Here is a 27,189-nt window from a genome sequence, read left to right on the forward strand (position 1 = left end):
ATGATGACTATGTCTTCTGATGCGATATATTTTCATGGCAAAAAATACCATAACTGATCGGATATTGTGCAATGGAATGCTTAATTACACATTGGATTTATGAATTCTTAATTTAAAGTATGAAAACGCTAAAGACTGCAGGGAATTTGTGATTCATTTTGAAGTTTTCGTAAGAAGGCCTGTGTTTACCATGTATAGGGATGACGTAACCGGTGTTTAAATGTAATGATCGAATTTAATTTTGCATGGAATACGTAACTTTTAAATCCGTTAATTCTTTAAAATGTGAAATTCCATCTTTCATCACTAAAGAAAACCATTCGTCGTCTGCGAGATTCGCAAATGCGAAGTGCGCAAGATTAACGGACGCGCAAGATTACCGGACTTAACTGTACACTTCGAAACACGGGTTAAGTAAGTCAACGTGTATTGTGGGTCGAACACTATTCTTAATACAGCTGTTATTACAATTCATAAATGGTCCATTTGCTGAAGGGCGAGTATAAGGCAAATGGACGCATTTTTTTTTCTGTTTTATAACTGGTTATCATTTTTTTAAACCACATAAACACCAATGCTTATTTTTTTGAAGATTACACTGCAAGTTAGGCAAGTGATTTCAGTATTTAACAATGCTCAATGTTTACATTGAAAGTCTCATTGCACGCAACTTCAGGCTGGGATTATAGACCTGTGATGCTCACTAAAATAACTTCTTGAGGCCCGGGAATAGTTTATTATGAGACTTTAATCTATCGATGACTACAAGAAGACGAGACTTGGCAAAACATTAAATAATCTAAAAATTTGTGAAATTAACATTAATAACATGCAAGAGTAAAATGACATTGGTCACCTTTACACCCATGTATTCTGGAATGCCTGACTGAATAAGGTTAATTACTGAAATTTTAACTTAAGAAAAGCATATTTCTAAAACATCATTACAGAAGAAAACACTTGGTTTACATAAAACGAAAAAAACAAGTGTTATTTTGTCCGAATTATGTTGCCTTCCAGAAGTAGTTACACACTTGGTAGTGTGGCTCACACATGAGGTAGAATGGCCGTGGTAACTACTTGGGAGGCAAAACAACTAGGGGAAAGGAAACTACTTGGGAGCAAAACAACCTGATACTGTACAGAATTTAATTTTGTTTGAACATGTTGATTTTTGTAAACCACAATCATTTGCTTGTGAATTAAGTTTCTGTAATTATAAACCTGTTAATGAGTTAAAGAGTTTATATTTGTTTCAAAATATACATTCATATGTCTTTTTTCCAGGTCCACTGAAGCGTGTGAAGAAACTGTATTTTGATGATGAAACACTTCCAGTGCCACGTTCTACACACTATCGGAGACAGATTTAATGTAGAAAACTACACAAATATCTGAATAATGTTATGAAAAAGATGGATGAAATCCACCCATTACAGTTACCAGAAGCTCCTGTAGTTAGTCACCTAATTCCAGTTTAGTTCTCTGAGATTCTTGTGATGGTGAATGTTGAGGAACTCTGTGAAGTCCTAGTGTTTTAATTGACACAAGATTACATGCAAATTCAGAAGACACTAAGTATGCAGAATTCCGAACAGATACAGTAAAAAAAAATTAAATAATGTGTAATTTGGTGACAAATTATAGTCAGTTATATACATGTATATGTATGTGTGTAGCAGAAGATCATGTAAGGACTTAAAGGAGAAGTACTTTTTGGTATTTCAGGGATAATTTTCTCCAGTTCTCCATAAAAGCTTATGTTTGGATACTCATTAGGAGTGCCTCGTAAAGTTGTTTCTAGTGAGTACCCACATAATGTTTTAAGATTAGAAATAATACAAAGTATCCCAGACCTATCAACAAACACTCCTCCTTAACATTAGTCCTCTGTTTGTGTATGATATATATATATATCTCATGATATGACAGCAATATCTTGCAGACACCACAGCAAGCAAAGTTTCAATGTGAAAATTGTTTTGAAATATAATTTGAAAGAAGTCAAATTATCATTGTCTGAACTAGTTTATTTTAAATATGAAGAACAAATGAAGGACAATTGTAGACTTTGGTTCTAGACCTGTTCTATATGTGTTCTTATTCCCCACTAGAATGTTTGTAGAACTTACTGGTTCTTAAAGAGTTCTAAATGTGTTCTAGAACTACAGTTTAGAACATTTTTAGAAATTTCTTGAACTTATTTTGTTCTAGAAATGTTCTAAAAATGTTCTTGTATATTATTGGAACAGTTTCAGAACTAAGCCTTGTTCCACAAATGTCTGGAATTATTCTAGAAAACAGTTCTGGAACAATTCCAGAACATAAGTTCTAGAACGCGAATATGGAACATTCTAGAACTGTTCTTGATATTCTAGAACAGTTCCAGAACCGTTCCAATTTCTAGAACAAATCTTCGCAGGGGATGAGCAGGCACTGGCAAAGTAAAGCACTGCAATATCATATTTTAAAACAATATGTTAATCAAATTATATATTGACTGCGTATTTGCTAGGTTACTGGTTACTGGTTTTCATTTTCTGCAGTAAAACAATATGCATATTTTATTTCATTTGCAAATGATGTATCGCGACATGTTTTCGGACAGTCGTTTTCGGATACGCTGGTTTGTTAATTACATTTCGAAGTTCTTAATATCATTTGTTTAGAATGACAAATACACCTGCGGTGTTACGGATGGTTTGGTTAATAATATTTCGCATTGTACTCACCAGAAATTGCACCTAGAAAGACTATAAAAAAAGAACAATAAGCTAGGGCTCGGGGGGTTGGGCCCACTCTTCCCTTTATCCTACGGCTTAATTTTCCGGATTTCAAATTTGGGCCAATTGACACCCCTGTGCAGTCAAGGTTTATTTAAAAATATTCTAAAGAAACTGTCGTCATGCATGTGATCAATCAACAATGGCGGCCTAAGTGTACATCATATGCGGATTAGAGTCATTTCTGGTATTATTAGATGCATTTGACTATTTGGAATAGCAAAACACCCCACATGTCAAGAATTTATTCCGACATACTTGCAGTTTTTATTGCCATTATATAAAGTTTAAAATTATTGATTTATAGCGTGACATAACAGTGTGTTTTTTCATCCAAACTGGGGCTGGTATTCTGCAACATTCTAAATAGAAAAAAGGATAAATTGTTCCCAAATGTGACCTAAATATTCAAAATGAAAGGTTTAAAAAATATATTTAATTTTCGAATTCAACATTTATCCTATTAAAGGGGCCTGTTCACGTTTGGGTAAATTGACAAAATTGAAAAAAGTTGTTTCAGATTCGCAAATTTTCGTTTTGGTTATGATATTTGTGAGAAAACAGTACATGTGTAATTCTGAACATTTACCATGCTCTTAAATAGCCATTATATGCATCTTTTGATGGTTTAAAAACCTGAAAATTATAAAGCATTGCAACGTGAAACAAATTAATAGTTCGGAGAGTTCTGTTGTTGTTGTTATATTCTGTGAAACTACGAGGAGTGGTTATATAAAGTATAAAATGCATCCGACATTGTATAAAGGATTGCCGAGAGGTTTAAATGGGAGACTTTTTACTCCAAGACTCAGGGGTCATTGGTCTGAGCCCTGCGGAGGGTTACCTTTTTTTGCATTTTAAAATTTTATTCTTGATTTTTCCTGGATAATTTAAGATCAAATGTTTACATTTATCAATATTAAGAATTTAGTGACAAACTTCAAAACATGCCAAAATCTGTGAAAAGGCCCTTTTAAGCCTCAAAAAGGCATCCTCATAGTTGAGGTGTGTAGGGTTATAGTATGTAAAACAATTGTAAAACAAAAGTCCTATAGTATAGTTGTTTTGACAAAAATTAAGTAAAAAATATCCTGACTGTCAAGTTCTCTAATTTGTTTAATTGTCTGAGCTTTTGTGACTTGAATAATATGTAAAACATATTATTTGTCATTGGAAAAAAGTTCTCATGGTAGGAGTTGGTTGAAAGCAATAAATGTGTGAAATCAAGCCAAGGTGATGAAACCTTTGTAAATGAATACATTAAAAAAATACTTTGAGCCTGCAGAAAATCTTTTCAATTATAGCCTGCAGATAAGCTTTTCAAGGATCATGTAGATAAGCTTGTCAAACTCATTTGTAAATACACTTTAAAACAAAATTGAGGCATGATTAATTGAATTAAAATATTAATAATGTCAAGAAGCAAAGTTTTAATCAAACATAATTTGATTCATTTAACATGAACATTTTGGACAAACAAAATAGAGAAGTTTGCTTGTTTTGAATAAATTATATTTGTGTAGAATAATATTTTTACTTGCACCTACTACTTATACATGTAAAAAAGTTAGAGAAACAAAAACAAAGAGCAGACCCTGAAAACAACTACCTTTAAAATGTACTATTTGCTGTTTTTTGCAGAACCCCTAATGCTCAACTCTATTTGAAGCATCCTAAGTTTGTGTACATGCTGATGAGCCACTCAAGCTGAAACTTATTTTAGACTCTTAAGTTGATGGTACTAGTATAACCGGGTGCAGGATCAACGGGGTTTTAAGGGGATTACATATGGGGTAGACATAATATAAACACACAGTTAACAACTTTATTTTTGCAAATATCTCTAGTTTTAAAAATAAATTTGCAAAAATCTTTAGGTCATAACAGACAGTTTCAAACCTATTTATTTTAGCTTGCTTGCATTGAAAGCCTCAGACTCCTTAAAATGCCGTTTCCCAAATGCTGAGTCCGTTTCCTGGACTAGAACCACTACTTGGTGTCTTTATGGGAGATTTAAAAAACGCTTCCACTGTGGGTATTGAACGCGTGACCTCTCGGCGGACAGGCATCCATTACACCATGGGGACCTCATATATGTGATATCCATGGAAAAGTGAAGTTTTTAGTATAAATTGGAGTTTGTTGTTACATGAATTCTGAGAAACACGTGGGCTAGTCATCAAAATGTATAGTCCTCATTATGTAGGACTTTGTGAGCTTATTAATAATTTCCATACAACATTTGCATTCGTTCTCAAAAAGTGGAAACCTCCGTTTTAAGGAGTTTTTGTGTGTGTAAACTTTTCAAAAACTTGTTAATCCTCAATTGTTAAAATCATGTCCATTGTAAACCGGTTTCAACACCATATGAGTTTAATTGACTGTAGAAAGACAAACCAAGATGTTTTCATCTTGGGCCTGGTTGCTTGTTTTCAGAAGTTCGTTTTTTTGGGGTTCAAAGCAATGCAGGGCAAGGAGATTAAACTGCAGGGCGATTAGATTTTGGGCCTTCTTGCCACGCAGGGTGAGTGGATCTGGAACAGTGATTTTTTATTTATTTTTGTTACAGCCTGTGCCATTTAGATTGGGAAAATTAGCGCGATAAACCATGAAATTGGGAAAAATAGCGCGATAAACCATGAAATTGGGAAAAATTGTAAATATGATTATAAGAACAGAATTAAAATTATTAAAGTATGTTTGACAGCATTTTTAACCAGGTTTTCCGAAGGAAAAAACTGGTTATTAGATTGGCGAATGCGGGCGGGCTGGCTGGCTGGCTGGCTGGCGGGCTGGCTGGCTGGCGGGCTGGCGGGCTGGCGGAATAAGCTTGTCCGGGCCATAACTATGTCGTTCATTGTCAGATTTTAAAATCATTTGGCACATTTGTTAACCATCATTGGACGGTGTGTCGCGCGAAATAATTACGTCGATATCTCCAAGGTCAAGGTCACACTTTGAGTTCAAAGGTCAAAAATGGCCATAAATGAGCTTGTCCGAGCCATAACTATGTCGTTCATCGTCAGATTTTAAAATCATTTGGCACATTTGTTCACCATCATTGGACGGTGTGTCGCGCGAAATAATTATGTCGATATCTCCAAGGTCAAGGTCACACTTTGAGTTCAAAGGTCAAAAATGGCCATAAATGAGCTTGTCCTGGCCATAACTATGTCATTCATTGTGAGATTTTAAAATCATTTGGCACATTTGTTCACCATCATGGGACGGTGTGTCCCACGAAAGAATCACGTCAATATCTCCAATGTCAAGGTCGCCACGACTAAAAATAGATTTAAAAAAAAAAAAAACTTACAAAGGGGGTTGATTTTTTTTGGTCATTTCAAAAGTTCAGTTTGAGTTTTCTCCCTTTATCAGATTTTTTTTTCACAATGAAAACCTGGTTTTGTGACAATTTTGTCCCTTGTTATATTATAAAGTGCTAATTTAATGTGTTCTTACAATGAAGTCAATGTTAAGTTAATATCCTTCCACATGCATATTGAACTTGCAATAATCTATATAGATTCTTGATTATACCATTTAATCATAACCTCTTTAACAGTAAGAATTTAATTCAGTATTTTTTTAATTAAATATCATATGGTGAAAACATGAACAAATATTAAAAAAAAAACGCTTTAGTGGTATTGCTATGTCAATGATGTATTAAATGGAGTTAAACTAATTTATTTCATTTCTTTACCTTTCAACATCTTGCACTTGACATCCTCCGTTAAATGCTATTTCGGTCAACTGTAAAGCGTGACAAACATAATAAAGCAGAATATGCATATGAATCTGATTATACACAGAATTACTAACATATAAATTATATCATGTTTGTCTCTTTCCATTTTCGAACGATACTCATCTTCAATGCATTAACTTTGTGAGTACCGGTAGACTTATGCCAATTTCCCAACACTGATTTCCGTGATGCACATTCACTGTGAAGATTTCTAATAAATATTTGTTGTTTTTATCTCAAACGTTGTATTTTGCGTTAATGGACACACGCATTAAATTATTCCGTAATAACCATATGATATCCGTTTTTAATTTGAATGTCATTAATCATTTTCGCCGCTCATCGCAAATTTCTCCTCTGCTTGCCGCCATCTTGAACGTGTGTAAAATAACAGGCGTTTACAATCGGGATACATCAACTCTCGTCGGTATCCTCCGCAATAGTGAGAGAGATGTGGATAGTAACGTAAAATTGTATTCGGCTAAATTCGCGAACAATACGTAAGTTAGTTGTCGTTCGGCGACGACTCGACAAGCTCGATCGGCACTCGTTCGAAAATTATTGATAAATTACATTTTAATCTTATTGGCTTTATGAGGAAAATTTTGTCTTTTTTGGGGAAATTTTAATCAATTTTTGGGAAAAGACGTCATTTTTATACGCCCGTATAAAATACGGGACGTATTATGTGAAACCCCTTGGCGGCGGGCGGCGGGCGGCGGGCGGAAGGCATCACTTTGTCCGGACTCTAATTCAAATTGTATTCATCCGATCTTCACCAAACTTGGTCAGCAGTTGCATCTAGTTGATATCTAGGCCAAGTTCGAATATGGGTCATGCCGGGTCAAAAACTAGGTCATAGGGTCAATAAGTGCATTTTCAAAGGGGCCACTTTGTCCGGACTCTATTTCAAATTTTATTCATCCGATCTTCACCAAACTTGGTCAGCAGTTGCATCTAGTTGATATATAGGCCAAGTTCGAATATGGGTCATTCCGGGTCAAAAACTAGGTCAAAGGGTCAATTAGTGCATTTTCAACGGCGCCACTTTGTCCGGACTCTAATTCAAATAGTTTTCATCCGATCTTCACCAAACTTGGTCAGCAGTTGCATCTAGTTGATATCTAGGCCAAGTTCGAATATGGGTCATGCCGGGTCAAAAACTAGGTCATAGGGTCAATAAGTGCATTTTCAAAGGGGCCACTTTGTCCGGACTCTATTTCAAATTGTATTCATCCGATCTTCACCAAACTTGGTCAGCAGTTGCATCTAGTTGATATATAGGCCAAGTTCGAATATGGGTCATGCCGGGTCAAAAACTAGGTCAAAGGGTCAATTAGTGCATTTTCAACGGCGCCACTTTGTCCGGACTCTAAGTCAAATAGTTTTCATCCGATCTTCACCAAACTTGCTCAGAAGTTGAGTCTAGACAATATCTAGGCCAAGTTGGAATATGGGTCATGCCAGGTCAAAAACTAGGTCATGGGGTCACTTAGTGCATTTCAAGGATTTCATGGTGTCCGCTCTCTAAATGAAGTAGTTTTCACCCGATCTTCACCAAATTTGGTCAAAAGTTGTGTCTATATGATATGTAGGTCAGGTTTAAATATGGGTCATGCCGGGTCAAAAACTAGGTCACGAGGTTACTTAGTGCATTTCAAGCATTTAGCATGGTGTCCGCTCTCTAATTGAAGTAGTTTTCATCTGATCTTCACCTAATTTGGTTACAAGTTGTGTCTAGATGATATGTAGGTCAAGTTCGAATATGGGTCATGCCCGGTCAAAAACGAGGTCACATGGTGCATTTAAAGCATTTAGCATGGTGTCCGCTCTCTAATTGAAGTAGTTTTCATCTGATCTTCACCAAATTTAGTCAGATGTTACATCTAAATGATATCTAGGTCAAGTTCAAATATGGGTCATGCCAAGTCAATAACTAGGTCTTGAGGTCACTTAGTGCATTTCAAGCATTGAGCATGGTGTCCAAAACCTTCCAACGGGCGTATCTTGTGACAGTTTGGCACTCTTGTTTGCAATTGGGAAGCAGCCGACTATCGGCTGTAATTTTGGGCAAAAAAAATCAATGCTGGAATAATGTGTAGATGCCTACCATGTTTATTTTTTTGTGAGTTGAAACATATGTTTGCAATGTCGAACAAGTTCAAATGTTTTATAATTATATTGTGAAAGTTTGTACATATTTTGTGTTCCAGCCCTAAGGTTGTGATTGATTTTGTTTTTAATTAAAATCTAAAATTAGTGTGTTGTACATTGATTTCTGTTAAACAAGAGTGTAAGTTATCAGAAAGGAAAGTCCTCATATTGTTGGAGTTTGTTGTGTTAAAGGGAAAGTCCTCATATTGTTTGAGATTGTTGTATATAATATTACGTAAAACAAGTGTGTAAGTCATCCAAAATGAAAGTCCTCATATTGTTGGAGTTTGATGTATGTTGAATTATGAAAAAACTAATGTGAACGTTATCAAAAGTTAAAGTCCTCATATTGCTTGAGATTGTTGTGTGTTGAATAATGTTAAAAAAGCGTGTGAGTAATCAAAAGGGACAGTGCTCATATTGATTGAGTTTGTTGTATGTTGAATTATGAAAAAACATGTTAAGTTATCAAATGGTAAAGTCCTCATATTGTTGGAGTTTGTTGTGTATTGACTAATGTAAAACAAAATGTGTAAGAAATCAAAAGGGACAGTCCTCACAGTTCATGATTGTTGGTGAGTTCTAGTATGTAAAACAATTGTGAAACAAAAGTCCTCCTATACTATAGTGTTTTTTTTTTAATTATATTAAAAGTATCCTGAAAGTGATATTCCTTAATTTGTTTAATTGTCAGAGTATTTGTGACTTGAATAATATGATAAATATTTTCTATGTCATTGGAAAAAATCCTCAATGTAGGAGTTGGTTGAAAGCAATAAATGTTTGAAATCAAACCAAGGTAATGATTACCATTTGTAAATAAATAAATTTAAAAATACTCTGAGCCTGCAGATAAGCTTTTTCCAACTCATTTGAAAATGCACTATAACACAAAAATTTAGGCATGAAAAATGGATTTAAAATATTGATAATGCTAAGAAGCAAAGTTCACATTTAACCAGTCTTCACGCTAACTATAAGCCTGACAGCCCGGGACTGGGTAAATGTTAATCGGGCTACTAGAAATTAATAATTTATATAGTTGGGCTATTGGATTTTTTGTCTGTTTCTAATAAAGCATCATATGCCGGGCTAGTGGTTGAAATATATTACCGTGAAGACTGCATTTAACATATATTATCTCATTTAACATGACAATTTTGGACAAATACCCTGATATAGAGAAATTTGCATGTTTTAACTCTGAAAACAGCTACCTATTTAATTTACCTTTTGCTGTTTTACAGAGCGTCCAAAGGTTCACCTGACCACCACAACTCTTTTCGGAGTGTCTGAAGTTCGTGTACGTGCTGGGAAGCCACTTACAATGAAACTGGGCATTACCGGTTCTCCAACTCCCATTGTCATCTGGGCTAAAGAAGGAAAACCCATTCCAAGGGTAATTATCTATTAGTATTTAAATCTTTGGGACCAGTTTAGTGTTTTCAATTATATTAAACCAGTAACCCATTCAATATGTTTAACCATTTCAGAGTGAAACAAAGGTAATTGTACATGTACTTACCTAAACGGTTTATAAATAATACTTAATCCACTGACTTTCTAATTAAAATGTGTTTTTTGTAAGTAAAACGTATCCTTCATCGTTGTACATGTATGACATGCACTTCACATAAAATAAATATTAATTATATGATGCCCGTTGTTAATGCTATGGTTACTTGTCATTTCTGCTAAGCTTCGTTATTTCTTTTTATTGTCTGCCATCTTAGAAGCACATTTTTTTGTGCAGCGCCATGTAAAATCGTATACAACCGCCAAAGTTCGCGACAACTCGAGAAGCTCCATTAACGTTGGAATCATTCTCGGATTTTTTATATTTTCTTCAGTGTTCTTATGTCGGTTGATAATGATACATTATTTGACAAGAATTACCTTTTTATTTCCGGAAATATCAGGAACCATTAATCAAGAAATAATGTTGTTTTGAAAACTGCAAAGGGGTTGCAATCTTAGGAAGCAAAAAATATTGGACAGTAAGTCTGGCGCTCATGCATTTCACTTTTGGCTTTTTGAAATATTTGTCGGCAATTTCCAACGGCCAGACGGGCATTTACCATGTCTGGGCTCTAGTTCTCAACTAACCATCAAATATTAACAATTTGCAAACCTATCTTTACTTCCATTAGCTGCAACACATGTTATTGTTAGTCAAATGTATTTTGGTTGACTTATATTGTAGGCTCGCACCTCCAACACTCATTACTATACTACACTAGAGCTCCCAAAAGCAGATCATGGTGACACTGGAAACTACCTTGTGACTGTTGAAAACTAACATGGCAGAGATTCTGCAGATATTCCGGTCTTAGTTATTGGTATGTTAAATTTTGCAATGTCTCAATAGCAAGTTCAAGTTTCTACACTGGCAATTGTCAAAAGCAACAATAAATATCTGAGTTGATAAAAAATTAACAAACTGCTAATAATTTCTCTATCAAAGATATATTATTTATTTGCATAATATGTCTTGTAATGCCCCAGGTAGGGTGGCATATAGCAGTCGAACTTACTGTCCATCAGTCAGTATGTGTGTATGTCAGTATGTGTGTATGTCAGTATGTGTGTATGTGAGTCTGTCCGTCCGTCCGAAAAAAAACTTTTAACGTTTGCCATAACTTTTGCATTATTGAAGATAGAAACTTGATATTTGGCATACATGTGTATCTCATGAAGCTGCACATTTTGAGTGGTAGAAGTTCACGGTCAAGGTCATCCTTCAAGGTCAAATGTCTAATATATGGCGTCTGTCTGTCCGTCCAAAAACTTTAACATTGGCTATAACTTTTTCACTATTGAAGATTGCAACTTGATAATTGAATGCATGTGTATCTCATGGAGCTGAACATTTTGAGTGGTGAAAGGTCAAGGTGAAGGTCATCCTTTAAGGTCAAATGTCAAATATATGGCGTCTGTCTGTCCGAAAACTTCAACATTGGCCATAACTTTTTCAATATTGAAGATAGCAACTTGATATTTGGCATGCATGTGTATCTCATGAAGCTGCACATTTTGAGTGGTGAAAGTTCAAGGTCAAGGTTATCCTTCAAGGTAAAATGTAAAAAAAAAAATTCAAAGCGTTGTTCTCATGGAGCTGCACATTTTGAGTGGTGGAAGTTCAAGGTCAAGGTCATTCTTCAAGGTCAAAGGTCAATAAATAAATAAAAATATTTCAAAGCGGTGCAATATGGGGCATTGTGTTTCTGACGAACACATCTCTTGTTGTAACCATAATTGCTGTGCTAGTGTTCTGTGTTGTTACTAATAGCCTCTTCATAAAATTAACAAATAGTCAAATTGTTTTGCAGACAAGCCTGGACCCCCGGACGGTCCTTTGGAGGTCAGTGATGCGTTTCCGGACTCCTGCCAATTGGCTTGGAAACCACCTCAGGACAAAGGAAACTAACCAATAATCGTTGAGTCTTATTAATTACAATTTATATTCTTTGATTAAGGCTTGTTTACCATGAATACAACTATTGAAAATGAAATTGTTGTTCTTGGGCATATTTTGTTTAGAAATCATTTTCAATGATTTAAACTGAACTTATTTAATGACAGAAAATATATTTGTGTTAGTGTTTGACACAACAATATATCTCTTAAGTTACCTATTTCATTCAATTGAAAACAATATTCAAGTTTTAGATGTTGCCACGTAAACCGATTATGGAATGTACTCTTGATTTAGGTTACACAGTAGAAAAATGCCAGGAGGGCTTGTACTTCTGGGAAAAGGTGCCTGGCATGCCGATGTGCAAGTCCATAATAGTCACTGGACTGAAGACTGGAGTCAAGTTCAAGTTCAGGGTCATGGCTGAGAACATATACGGAATAGGAGAGCCCTTAGGAGACAGATTTCCCAGTGTTAGTCAAGAATCGATTTGGTGAGATAATGCTTTTTTACTAGTCAGTGTTCACAAATTCCGTTAACAAATGTCTTGTGTAGTTGTTGTTATTTGTGTCCTTGGAACAATTCAGCTCCATATTCTAGTATCCATTTGCTTTCTGTATTTCTCATGACCCAAAAGGGAGGCATATAGTAACTGCATTGTCAGTCAGTCTGTCCTTCCATCCATCCATCAGTCTTGCTCTCTTCATGCGTGGAGTATAACTGAAAATATTGAAGGGATTTTCAAAAGGTGTAGTCCTCAGTATGTAGGAGATTGTTGATAGTCCAATTATGTAAAATGGTGTATATTTCTAGCCCTCAAGTTGCTGACTTGTGTGTTTAATAACAAAACAAATAGTTTTTATGCCCCCATAACATAGGTTCTGAGGGCATATTTAAATCGCACCGTCCGTTAGTTTGTCAGTCAGTTAGTCAGTCCGTTAGTCCGTCCGGTTTAGTTTCCGCTCAATAAGTCAAGCAATTGTCATCAGATCTTCACCAAACTTCATGAAATTGTGTAAGGCAATAACATCTGGGTCAAGTTCGATAATCTGCCAAATTGACCTAGACACTCTTGAGTTACGGCCCTTGAATCATCATAAAATTGGGTTTTTTCTTTTTTCCGCTCAATAACTTGAGCAATTGTCATCAGATCTTCACCAAACTTTATGAAAATGTGTAAGGCAATAACATCTATTTCAAGTTCGATTCTCGGTCAAATTCACCCTGACACTGCTGAGTTACAGCCCTTGAATCATCGTAAAATTGGGTTTTATCTGGTTTCCGCTCAATAACTCTAGCAAATACCAAAGGATCTTTGCCACTCTTCATGAAAATGTGTAAGGCAAAAACATCAAGGTCAAGATCGATATTCGGCCAAATCGACCAAGACACTCCTGAGTTACGGCCTTTGAATCATTGAAAAATTGCGTTTTTTCTCGTTTCAATTCAATAACTCGAGCAATTGTCATAGGATCTTTACCACACTTCATAAAAATGTGTAAGGCAATAAGATCTAGGACAAGTTTGATAAATTTGATAATTTTCCATATTGAACCAGACAATCTTGAGTTACGGCCCTTGAATCATCAAAAAATTGCGGTTTTTCATGTTTCCGCTCAATAACTCAAGCAAATTTCATAGGATCTCCGCCACACTTCATGAAAATGTGTAAGGTCATAAAATCTAGGTCAAGTATGATAATCAACCAAATCGACTAGGACACTCCTGAGTTACGGTCCTTGAATCATCGGAAAATTGAGTTTTTGTCCTTATGTTATGAAGTTGTGCATGTTGGATTATTATTGTCCTATATCAAAATTGAACTCTTTTTATATTCCCCCGGTAGGGTGGTATATAGCAGTCGCACTGTCCGTCCATCTGTCTGTCCGTCGCACTTTTGCGTTTAGGTTTGAAAAATGCTCATATCTTCTATGGCGCTTCAGATGTAACCTTCATATTTGGTATGCATGGGTATATAGACAAGGCCTTTCCATACGCACACAAATTTTGACCCCTTTGACTTGAACTTAGGGTTCGCGTTTAGGTTTCGAAATCTGTGTTTAGGTTTCGAAAAAGCGTTTTTTCGGGGCATATGTCCTCCGATGGAGACAGCTCTTGTTAAATCTATTTATATTAGCTTGCTAGCATCAAAAGCCTCAGAGTTATTGAAATGCTCTCGAGTCCATTTCCAAGACATAGAATCAGTACTTGTGTCTTTATTGGAGATCTAAAGAACTTTCCCACAGTGGGTATCGAACACGTGACCTCCCAGCAGACATCAATTACACCACGATGACCTCATATAGTATGTGATATCCATGGAAAAGTGAAGTCTTTAGTAAATATTGGAGTTTGTTGTGACATGAATTCTGAGAAACATGTGGGCTAGTCATCAAAATGTAAAGTCCTCATAATGTAGGACTTTGTGAGTTAATGAAGAATTTCCATACCAAAATATATAGTCCTCATTATGTAGGAGTTTGTGAGTTGATTAAGAATTTCAATACAACAATGTATAGTCCTCATTATGTAGGGGTTTGTGAGTTTATTAATAATTTCCATACAACATTTGCCTTAGTTCTCAATAACTGGAAACCTCCGTTTTAAGGAGTTTTTTGTGTGTAAACCTTTTAAAACTTGTTAATCCTAAATAGTTGAAATCATTTTCATGGTAAACCGGATTCAACACCATATAAGTTTGATTGATTGAGGAATGGCAAATCAAGATGTTTTTATTTTGGACGTGGTTGCTTATTTTCAGAAGTTGTGTTTTTTCAATTTAAAAACAATGCAGGGCGAGGAGATTAAACTGCGGGGAAATATGGTTTTGAGGCATTCTTACCCTGCAGGGTGAGTGGCTCTGGAAACATGTGTGGATGCCTGCCATGTTTCTTGTTTGTGAGTTTAAACATGTTTGCAATGTCGAACAAGTTCAAATGTATTTTAATTATATTGTGAACTTTTGTCATCAAAAGTCATCAAAAGGGAAAGTCCTCATATTGTTGGAGTTTGTTGTATGTTGAATTATGAAAAAACTTATGTGTAAACATAAAAACATATCAAAAGGTAAAGTCCTCATATTGTTGGAGTTTGTTGTGAGTTGAATTATATAAAACAAATTTGTCAGTCATCAAAAAGGAAAGTCTTCACAGTTTAGAATTTTTTTAAGGCTTTAGACAAAGTATGTTATACCATTATAAAACAAAAGTACTTATAAAGAATGTATTTTTGTTATAAAAATTGTGTTAAAAAAAATATTGAAAGTGAAGTTTGTTAATTTGTTATATTTTAAAGAGTTTTCATGACTTAAATAATATGTTGAACATTTTATTTGTTATTAAAAAAAAACTTGTTTTAGGAGGTGGTTGAAGGCAATAAATATGTGAAATCAAGCCAAGGTAATGATAACCATTTGTAAATGAATACATTAAAAAATACGTTGAGCCTGCAGATAAGCTTTTCAAACTCATTTGTAAATACACTATAAAACAAAAATTGGGGGATGTAAAATGGATTTAAAATAATGATAATGCCAAAAAGCAAAGTTCGCATTTAACATAATTGTCTCATTTAACACGACACTTTTGGACTAATACCCAGATAAAGAGAAATTTTCTTGTTTTAATATATTTGTGTAGAAAAATATTTTGATTTGCACCTACAACTATACTAGCTAGAGAAGCTTAAACTTGACAAAGAGCAAAATTTGAAAACAGCTACCTATTTAATTTTCCTTTTGCTGTTTTTACAGAGTCCCCAAAGGTTCACCTGACCAACACATCTCTTTCTTGAGCGTCTGAAGTTTGTGTACGTGCTGGGGAGCCACTTACGATGAAACTGGGCATTACCGGTTCTCCTACTCCCACTGTCATCTGGACCAAAAAAGGAAAACCCATCCCAAGGGTAATTATGTATTGATATTTAAATCTTTGGGACCAGTTTAGTGTTTTGAATAATATTCAATTTGTTTCGCCATTTCCGAGTGAAACAAAAGTAATTGTACATGTACTCACCTAAACAGGTTATAAATACTACTGATTATTTCTAATTAAAATAAATTTTTTGTATGCAAAACGTTTCCTCCATCGTTGAATGACACGCACTTTACATTAATAAATACTAATTATATCATGTCTGTCATTAATTTTATCGTCAATTATAATTTTCTGAGCCTCGTAATTTGCTTTTATTGTCTGCCATCTTGGAAGCACATTTTTTGTGCAACGCCATGTAAAATCATATACGACCATGTGGCGGGCTTTTCTGCATTCCCGACAACTCAAGAAGCTCCATTTATTTTGGGAATCATTACCAGAATGTTTTGATGCTGCAGTGTTCTAATGTCGGTTGTTAAGATATATGAAGAGAATTATCTTTTCATTTCCGGAAATATCAGGAACCATTAATCACGATATAATGTTGTTTTGAACACCGCAATGGAGTTGCAATCTTTGGTATCAAACATTATTGGACAGTAAGGCTAACGATCTTGCATTCACCTTCGGCCTTTTGAAATGTTTGTCGGCAATGTCCTACGGACAGGCATTCCCCATGTCTGGGCTCTAGTTTTAAACTAACCATCAAATATAAACAATTTGCAAACCTACCTTAACCTCCATCAGCTGCAACATATTTTATTATTAGTCAAGTCTATTTTGGTTGACATATTGTAGGCTCGCACCTCCAACACTAATGACTGTACTACACTAGAGCTCCTAAAAGCACATCATGGGGACACTGGAAACTACCTTGTGATTGTTGAAAACGATCATGGCAGAGATTTTGCAGATATTCCGTTCATCATTATTGGTATGTTAAATTTTGCAATTTGTCAGTAACAAAAAAAACATTTACCAGTTCGGTTTTATGCTGTTTGCACATAGCCATTTTCACTTTGCTTCTAGCTGGAAAGGGTTATATGCATAAAATGTTTTGTTTGTTACCATAATTTCCGTGCCAGTGTTCTGTTTTGTAACAAATAGTCTCTTCATAAAATTTACAAGTAGTCTAATTGTTTTGCAGACAAGTGTGGACCCCCCGAAGGTACTCTGGAGGTCAGTGATGTGTTTGCGGACTCCTGCTGATTGGCATGGAAACCACCTCAGGACAAAAGAAACTTACCAATTATCGGTAAGTCCTATTAATTACAATTTATATTCTCTGATTTAGGCTCGTTTACCATGAATACAACTATTGAAAATGAAATTTTTGTTCTTGGGCATATTATTCACCCGGGAAATTTTCGGGGAGCATATAGCTGCCAGTTTGTCCTTCCTTCCTTCTTTCCTTTTTTCCTTCCTTCCTACCTTCCTTCCTTCCTTCCTTCCTTCCTTCCTTCCGTCACACTTTTGTTACAGTTTGTCATTGCGACTTCGATATTTTACTGATCTCTTACATATTTGGCATGTAGGTACCTTGCATGAAATCTCTACCTTTAGATGAGGTTTGAGGTCACTGTGGTCAAGGTCACAAAGGCTAATAATAGATTTTTCCGTCACACTTTTGTTACAGTGTCTCATTGCTCCTTCAATATTTTACTGATCTCTTACATATTTTGCATGTAGGTACCTTGCATGAACCTCTACCTTTTGATGAGGTTTGAGGTCACTGTTGTCAAGGTCAAGGTCATCGAGGCTAGTAATAGATTTTTCCATCACACTTGAGTTACAGTTTCTCATAGCGCCTTCAATATTTTACTGATCTCTTACATATTTGGCATGTAGGTACCTTGCATGGACCACTACCTTTTGATGAGGTTTGAGGTCACTGGGGTCAAGGTCACCGAGGCTAAACATAGATTTTGTTAGGTGGATATTAACACATAGATTGACAAAGCGCATCAACGGGGAGCATCCATCTGTTTCACTGATATTCTTGTTTTGTAAAGAAATCATTTTCAATGCATAAACTGAACTTATTTAATGACAGAAAATATATTTGTGTTAGTGTTTGACACAACAATATATCTTTTAAGTTACCTTTCCCTATTTCAATCAATTGGAAACAATATTCCAGTTTTGGATGTTGCCATGTAAACAGATTATGGAATGCACTCTTGATTTAGGTTACACAGTAGAGAAATGCCAGGAGGGCTCAGACTTCTGGGAAAAGGTGCCTGGCATACCGATGTGCAAGTCCAGAATAGTCACTGGACTGAAGACTGGAGTCAAGTTCAAGTTCAGGGTCATGGCTGAGAACATATACGGAATAGCAGAGCCCTTAGAGACAGACTGCCCAGTGTTAGTCAAGAATCGATTTGGTGAGAAAATGCTTTTTTCTAGTAGTGTTCATAAATTCAGTTAACAAATGTGTTTTGTAGTTGTTGTTATTTGTGTCCTTGGAACAATTCAGCTCCATTTTCTAGTATCAATTTCCTTGCTGTTGATTTTATGAACCCAAAGGGCGGCATATAGAATCGTCAGTCCGTCCATCAATCCATCAGTCTTTCCCGCTTCTTGCATGGAGTAGAACTGGAAGTATTGAATAGATTTTCAAAAGGTGTAGTCCTCATTGTTTAGGAGTTTGTTGTGATTCGAAATATGTAATCATTTGTTATATTTCTAGTCCTCCTGCTGTAGGGATTGTTGACTGTGTGTTTGATAACGAAACACATATGTGTGATATCCATGAAATAGTGAAGTCCTTAGTATATATTGAAGTTTGTTGTGACATGAATTCTGGGAAGCATGTGTGCAAGTCATCAAAATGTATAGTCCTCATTTTGTTGGAGTTTGTTATTTGATTTTTATAAAACATCCTCAAAAAGTGGAAACCTCAGTTTTAGGGAATTTGTTGTGTGTTTACTTTTGTAAAACTTGTTGGTCCTCAATTTTTAAAAACATTTCCATGGTAGACCTAAGAAAATAATTCAGTTATACAGCTGGGGACAGGTTTAGACATGCCTTTTGTGGTGAGTCGTGGTTATGGGTTTTCGTTATAAGTACCGTAATTACTCATAAGTTTCCAAAAACCTTAAATTTTCTGACATCCCTAGTTTTAGCAATTATTATTCTTTGGAAGCCCAGATTGTCATCTACAATTAATGACTCGTACAACTGAATTTCGTCTCAAGGTCAAGGTCACAGTGAACACTTGATAATTGTACATATAACTAATATTAGATATTGAGTGTATATGTTTGTGTCGGGCTCATGGTATAGGTCTTCTTTATGCATGGAGATAATTAAGTGTGGCACAAATGTTCACCATCACCATCAGATGTGTCTTGAACAAGTTTAAGTTCCCTTGGTTCAGATCAAGGTCACACTTGAAGTACAAATGTTTTATAAATCTTGAAATTATTTCAATACCTGTCGGTTGTGTCCAGAACAGGACATTGAGGGAATTTGAAGTTGTAGTGCGTAATAGATGGTGGACATATTTTGATATTTTATGTTTACTATGATCAGTTTCACAGACAAGAATCATTTCACTGGGCTGAATTAGTCACTTATAAAATGTAAATGAAGTTTTCAATCATGGAAGGTTTTATGTAACTTTGAGAGTATCATTTCATGACATATAGTTATATGAGTATATTTATGCATTTCATGATCATGTTTCTTGAGTAAAAGCTGAATATTGTGTTAATATTAAAATGTGTTGCAGGTAGTGCCTTCCACTGACAAGTGACAAGAATAATTGTTCACAATAATATGAAGGGGCATGGGCTTGTTATTAATTGTTCATCCAGAGCAAAACACATCTGATTTGCTTCAAACTTCAAACTTATACTATGAAGCAGCCATAATTAACACACTAGGTATCATCTGGAATGTTAGCAGTAATCTTAGCAAATCAATATATTGGTGTAGAAGTAGAAACAAAACAACATGTACTAGTTCTTTTCTTAAATAATGAGTCCCTTTTGGTGATTAATTTTGGTGTCTTGTTTAACTCAAAGAGTATTGCTTCTAAAGTGACGAAACTTAACGAACATACTATTATCACTAGCATGTGAAAGTGTGCACCAAAAATGTTGGTCATATTTTTAACACAATCATAATAATTGCCCTATTTAGGAACAACGATACACTCTTGAAAAACTGATCATATTATAGGAACACCTGCAGCAGGCAGTTTGTCCTGCAGCATCAAGGAGAACTATGTTAACTCTTACTCATAAAGGTTTTAGTTGTATCATCATGAAACGTGTTGATAAAATCTGGGCCAAGTTTTATAAGCAGTCAGATACTACTTTTAATCCTATCATCAATCGTGGTCAAAATGTTTGTGGGCATATACTCTCAGCCAAGTGAAGTGCAATAACCTGAAGCACTTTTAAATTACCCTTGAATTACCAAAAAATGTACCAAATTAATGTTCTCTAACTAAAATAGGCTTATCATCTTAATCCTTGTGGTATTCCTTTCCTATAGATACAAGTTTAATTAATTGTTAATTAAAAAACTGTACTTTTATTGTAGAGCCGCCTGCCAAGAAGACAGTAAGGACAAGGGACGTTAAGGGGTGTTTTTTGCCTGCGAAATATTGATATTTGTAAAAGTTAATTATTGCATCCATTAAAGATCACATTTTGAAGAATACGACGTGCGCTTTACGTTTTCATAGTTATTGCATCGTACATCGCATAGATGACGTCACATTGAACGTTTCAAACACGCGCGTTTCTTCGAATAACGCGAATTTCGAGCATTTTTTAATGTTTATCACTATTTTAAGACAACAGCGCACACGTTAACCAACTTGATTCTTTAAAAAAATGCAATACATTTTCGTTATGTGTTCGTCGATATCTTTTTATTTTTGGTTAACGAGTGCGCTGTATGTGAAACATACATGTATTTTCTTCTAAATCAAAATTTAATTGAACAGTTAATAATGTATCACCATGAACGGTTGTTTCCATGCAATATCGCGGAAGCAATCAAGTTGCTTTTTTAACATCTTAACTTAGAAAAAGGTAGTGCTCCGTATAATTCACGGGAGACCACTCCATTAACTTATTTAGGCCTACGTTAAGTAATCTTATCAAGCGAGCGGGATAAATCTACATGGAAGATACAGCGTCTGCTTCGCATCATTTTAGCTGAACAGTAAGAGTAATTTAAACAAAATATGTGAGGTTAAGTTTCATCATCATATATCAACAGACAGGTATGTTGTAGAAAACATGTTTTCAGTCAGTTATATAATATAAGTCACGAAAATCATTCTTGTATTTAGCTACAAAGATGAATTCACACGAACACCAGAACGTATTAAGAAACATACCTTTCTATGGTTATGCGTAATCCATAGTTGTCCAACTTAAAAGTCCATCACCTAAATTGCTACTTGTTTAAATGTTGAAGTAAATTAACTGGTCACAATAATTCCATCTTATTTACACAGATACAAAATTGAGACCAGCGTTTTAGGAATGTAAAGACTACAGTAGCTTTAAAATTCAGTTTATTTTTCATCCAGTTGCATTATTAAATTGACTTATAAAAATGCTTTTAATTTAAATTCCATCAAATTTGTTATACAACATTAATGAAGCTTATTCTATATCGTTGTAAAATTTAAAAAAATATGACGAAAACCGACAGGTTAAATTACGTCACTTCAACTCGATATTTTTTCTCAGTATTGATGACGATGTTTTTATTACGTCATCGAGTTAATTATGCGTGAACAGTTCAGGGGCTCGAATTCTGCTACGATCGTAACTGTTATAATTTTTATGTGGTATTTTATTTTAAGAATTTTATGTCGACTTATAAACAAATACTTTCATTTATTTTTAATTTAGGATGTCTAAATCTTATGCGTGTGCTATATGCACCAAACGTGTGGGCCCAAAAGAAAGGAGGAAATTAAAAACAGATGGCAATAAACAACTTATAAAGTACTTGAGAAAGCATATGCTATTGACAGACGAAGTTACAGACAAAGACGTAGTTCATAATTCTTGCCGTCTTAAGTATACAGCAGAATCGGCGGCGGCAAGATTAAGTGCATCCCCAAAGAAAAATCCACAACATGGACCGTCTGACAAGAAATCGCCGTTTCAATTAAACATTAAATCAGCTGGGTTCAGCCATACTATATGTCCTATATGTAACAGGAAGGGCGCTCGGTCCGAAGGGTTTGTAACCATACCGGGCGAGGCGATAATGCAACTGTTCATCAACAAAAACATTTTGTTGAAAAAGAATTCGCGATGTTGTAACACTCACATGAGTGGGGGCAAGTTTACACCAGAGACCCTTTCTGCTGATATTCAAGGAAAAATTAGGTCCACAACATACATGGAGCCTGAACAGATAAGCAGTTTAATTAACTCGCTACGGCAAAGTGCGACACAACGTCAAAAATCTTGCATCGATTTTGACGACCCATCCACAATGACGGATGCTGATTATTGGAATCTTACCGGTACGCATCCTAATTTGAATTGCATAATCACATAATGATGAGGTATGATAGATCTACTGTCCTTATCTTATATACATGTATACACACAGGTCATGAATATTTTTAATAGTTTAAATAATTGTTTTATGAGTTTATGTAATCAATGCTATTATAGTGTAAATAACATATTTGAATATATATATATTTCAGGGTTGACGAAAGACCAATTCTCAACTCTTATCGGTGATGTAGACGACATACGGACAACAAAGACCAGGTCCATTCGAACATGCATCGCAGTGCTCCTAGTCAAACTAAGAACTAGTTTAGGGAATGCGCTGCTCAGCACTTTGTTCAACATGACGATTGCGCAGGTATTATGTGGTTCGGATAATATAACCTATTTAAATACCAAGGCGACTGTGATATGATTTACCAAATGTATCCATAGATTTAATGTTGATACTGGTAAACTTAATTTCCATTATTAGATCTCTCATTCACAATATATCGTGGAGAAAAAGTAACTTTTCAGTCTTTTTAGACGATGAATATGATGGTTAACATTCATCAGTTTTCAACATTTTCTTAATGCAATTATGTATGTAATAGCATTCATAATTGAAATATTGCTTACTATAACCGAAAATGAAAATCGTTCTATTTATTTTAACAGGATATATTTCAAGAGGTAAAAAATATTTAAAGCAGTTTGCAAAAAAGCAACAATCTTATGGAAATTAAAAGAAAGTGGGCTTTATAAATAATAAGTTTATACTACAGATTCGGCGTGCGTTGAAATCGTCAAGAAAATCTTTGATGAAATCGTTCGTGCCAAAGAATATGGGATTTAAACATGTTTCCAGAGAGGAGATAAGAACGACCCATACACGACCTCTGGCGCAAGAATTGTTCGCTGCATCTGACCAAAATAAATCAATAATTGTTTTAGATGGAACATAAATATATATACAAAAAAGTTCAAACTTTTCTTTCGCACGTCGGTCGTACTCCATGCACAAGCACAGGCCACTTGTCAAACCAATGATTGTTGTGTCCACCACTGGCTACATAATATCTATTTTGGGACCGTACTTGGCGGATGGCAAAAACTCAGATGCAAATATACTGAAACACATCATCAATCAAAATACTGAGGATTTTAAGGTTTGGTTACATTCAAACATTTTATATAACATTAAAAAATTATAAAACAAAACAAAATGTAGGAAACCAACTTGATGGTGATGATGATGATATCATGATCATGGTGATGATTATGATCATGAGCATGATTTTGTTGATGATGTCGATAAGGTCGATTATAATTCGCATGATGATGATAATGATGACGATGATAATATTGATTACGATGATGGTGGTGGTATTCATTATTATGATGTATATGATGATAAACGTTTCAGAGCTGGATTCAGGAAGGTGATGTGGTCGTAGTTGACAGAGGTTTCCGAGATGCGTCGACTGTTCTCGAAGAACTTGGTGTAACTATGCAGATGCCATCTTTTATGCGAAAGGGGTCTACACAGCACACAAGCGAAGAGTCTAACAAGTCGAGGCTTGTGACGAAGGTAAATCTCCGCGCACATGTACTTGATTTATGATTAGATCTCAATATAAATGTAATATATTGAGATGTATTTATACCTTTTTGTGAATAATTATATACTGTTTTCAAACTTACTCGCTTAATCGATAATTCGCCAATCATTCGATTATTTAATAGCCCGGTTAAAAGAACTATCGTTTCAACGGTCTAAGTGTATAAGTGTATTGTTTATACAGATACGATGGGTTGTCGAGTCAACCAATGGCAGACTCAAGACATGGACATATTTAGCTAGGACAATGCCAAACACCCAAGTGCCATTTATTGGTAATTTTTTTTATGTAACATTCATAATCATTTCACAAAATAGATAACACATACTTGCGTTAAAACGTACATGGAGTAAACAGAGTGAAACCGTCACGTTATATACACTTAATACAATCCTACACATATGTATTAACATTATTTAAAATGTCCTAACAATAATGTGTATATTTATGTAATGAGATTCCTGTTATGCATATGCTATTTATTTAAGGTGACTATGTGCGAATAGTTGGAGCAATCTGCAACCGCTTCAGACCGGCTCTAAGTAGCGGGGACTCCGATCAAGACAAAATAGTTGCAGAGAGAATGTTGTATTTGTCAGGGCAGAACAACGATTTACAACAATTCATCTCTGACAACGACATAGAAAAAATAACCAAGGCATCGTGGAAACCGATGGACGAACTAGACATTAACTGTCCAATAATGACCGAGGATGAGCTTAGATGTCTAACCTTTGGTGTATACACAGTTAAGCTAGCGGCTTCTTATACACAAGAGCACATGTCAAGTGACGGAATATACTCAATTCACGGTTATGTGCACAATAAGAGTTTGCTGTGCTTGAAGTTCCAAAGTCGGCATGTGTCCCGAAAGCAATACCGGTCTTACATACGTTTTAAGGAGGGGTCAGTCGACGCATGGTTTTGCAGCTGCCCAGTTGGAGCACGTGTAGTTGGTACATGTGCGCACGTTACAAGTGCGCTGTGGTACCTTTGTTTCAGGCGACACCAAACTGATCAACTGTCAGATGGTCCGAGAAATTGGGCTGCAGACATTTCAGATGCTGCTAACGTGTCATATTAAATACCCATGCGCGCCTTCATTTAAATCTGATTACGACAAAACAAGTCTTAAAAATGTGTGTTCATTTACATCTGATTACGACAAAAAACGTCTTAAAAATGTGTGTTCATTTACATCTGATAAAGACAAAACAAGTCTATAAAATGTGTGTTCATTTACATCTGATTAAGACAAAACAAGTCTATAAAATGTGTGCTGAATGATTTATCTGAGAAAAAGGGGTTAAATGCATTAATAGGCGTCAAGTGTCGTCCAAGATTTCAAAGGGGCGCAATAGAGGGCATTGTGTTTCTGACAAACACATCTCTTTTTTTAAAGATGTGATTGTAAACCATATTACAATTTGCAACAGTGAAAATATTTTATACCGATTGTTGAAAGTCGTGTAACTGACATGTTTATAAAATTTACTGGTTTTATTTTTTTGTTTATTTTGGTGACAAATATCAATGGGCAGAATAATGTGTGGATGGCACAGACAGAAAAAAATGTCATTATTGGAAGAATGTGAACAATAAACAGATGAAAATCGTTAGTATAACACGATCATATAAACATGAGCTTTATACTATCGCTATATTTAGATCAGATTTGGGTTTTTCCAAAAATTGGAGAATGTGATTTGTCAACTACGGAGAAACTAAAACGTCAAAAAATGCCATATTTGACAGTTATTAATGGAAAATTGTGAGGAAATAATAGGATAAATAGAATATTATGTTATTTTTTGGATAAATATCAAGTGTATCATGCTCGGCACGAACTATGTTAGCGCTCGGCAAGCCTCGCGGTACATCGGTTCTTAGCCTCGCATGATAAACTTGATATTTATCCAAAACTCACATAATATTCTCTATATTTACAAGGTTACGCGATCAGGATGTGCATACGGAATATGTTATTACAATAGGTCATGATATAACACCGTATTTGTTGTTGTTTTATTAATATTTTCGTTGTTACTTGTAAGAATGTTCTAGTTTTATTATGATGATGCGATTTAAAAAAATGTTATAAACAATGTGTGATTATTTTGCGTAAAACATTTGGCGATATGAAGCAATAATAATATCATATGACATGTAATACGTTACTTTGATTTATGAAAATGAATTAAATGATTTATCACATTGTGGATCACCATAATTTTTATGCTGATTGAATAAATAGCGCGGCAATCTGCGTCGATAAAATTCGTAGTTGTGACGTTGCCGTAAAAAGCAACGTTAAACGACGTCAAAATTGGGAAAAAGTGGGCATCTTTGTCTCGGGCTGGAGATAACGTCTTTTGAACAAATACATGCATTGAGGATATTTTGAAAAGATGACTCTCTGCACTTTATGTTGATAGTAGGTTGAAAATAATTTGGATTAAGGCAAAAAACGACCCTTAACGTCTGAAGAAGATACACCAGTTGTTGATACAGTTGCTCTGTCCACAGCTACAACCAACAAGTCCAAACCCACAACCAGCCAGTCCAAAGCCACAACCAGCCAGTCCAAAGTTTCAACCAAAGCAACAACCAGCTTTGTCGGAAAGAAAGCGCAGAAAAGAAAAATGTGGTCTGTTGAAGAACAAGCTGCTGTTGAGCGACAACTGGGAAAATATCTTCACACTTCAAAGCTGCCAGATAAACACGAGATTGAGGAGAGCCGAAAAAAAGAACCTGTATTGTTGAACAGACCTTGGCAACAAGTGAAAAGCTACATTAAAATATGTAAAGTTTCAATGCAGAGAAGATTAAACAGTGCAAACTAAACAAGCTGTGTGTTTTGTGTCAAGCCAGCAGGGGTGAACTACTGGTTTATTTCCTTGAAAAGCATGCCTTAGTTACAAGGCTTATTGTGTATAAACATTCATCACTATTTATCTTTTGTTCGTATTTTACATTAACATTCGACCTTGTACTCATGTCCTTCGGATTTTTTGTTGCGCATAATCAAAAAGGATAAATGCTAGGAATGAAACTTTACAAACATTAATATCCCAGCATGAGAACTTATTCCCCTGTGTATTTTG

General features: G+C 35.2%; 1 protein-coding gene and 1 long non-coding RNA gene across 3 annotated transcripts in view; both read left to right on the forward strand.

The window, feature by feature from the left end:
- The window catches only part of LOC127852852 (uncharacterized), a 37,481-nt gene extending 16,930 nt beyond the window's left edge, over positions 1 to 20,551 (forward strand). For both annotated transcript variants that reach the window (XR_008036296.1, XR_008036295.1), the window contains exons 2-10: positions 9,936 to 10,087; positions 10,892 to 11,027; positions 12,018 to 12,124; positions 12,401 to 12,596; positions 15,855 to 16,006; positions 16,777 to 16,912; positions 17,126 to 17,233; positions 18,168 to 18,362; positions 20,530 to 20,551. This is a non-coding gene — a long non-coding RNA (uncharacterized LOC127852852). The remainder of the gene's footprint in view (positions 1 to 9,935; positions 10,088 to 10,891; positions 11,028 to 12,017; positions 12,125 to 12,400; positions 12,597 to 15,854; positions 16,007 to 16,776; positions 16,913 to 17,125; positions 17,234 to 18,167; positions 18,363 to 20,529) is intronic.
- A 555-nt stretch (positions 20,552 to 21,106) lies between these two features.
- Positions 21,107 to 26,561, forward strand: LOC127852847 (uncharacterized). Its single transcript, XM_052386860.1, has 6 exons — positions 21,107 to 21,220; positions 21,861 to 22,486; positions 22,676 to 22,839; positions 23,890 to 24,054; positions 24,269 to 24,359; positions 24,574 to 26,561. Exons 2-6 carry the CDS (start codon positions 21,862 to 21,864, stop codon positions 25,167 to 25,169), a joined length of 1,641 nt encoding a protein of 546 aa, XP_052242820.1. The 5' UTR covers positions 21,107 to 21,220; position 21,861; the 3' UTR covers positions 25,170 to 26,561.
- The last annotated feature ends 628 nt before the right edge of the window (positions 26,562 to 27,189 follow it).

This window comes from Dreissena polymorpha, chromosome 12, assembly GCF_020536995.1.
Source record: "Dreissena polymorpha isolate Duluth1 chromosome 12, UMN_Dpol_1.0, whole genome shotgun sequence".
Taxonomy (NCBI): domain Eukaryota; kingdom Metazoa; phylum Mollusca; class Bivalvia; order Myida; family Dreissenidae; genus Dreissena; species Dreissena polymorpha.

Coding starts and splice junctions, on each gene's coding strand:
- LOC127852847 (XM_052386860.1), top strand. CDS start 21,862: ATGTCTAAATCTTATGCGTGTGCTATATGCACCAAACGTGTGGGCCCA. Junction 22,487..22,675: donor TGATTATTGGAATCTTACCG/GTACGCATCCTA, acceptor TATATATTTCAG/GGTTGACGAAAGACCAATTC. Junction 24,055..24,268: donor AGTCGAGGCTTGTGACGAAG/GTAAATCTCCGC, acceptor TTGTTTATACAG/ATACGATGGGTTGTCGAGTC.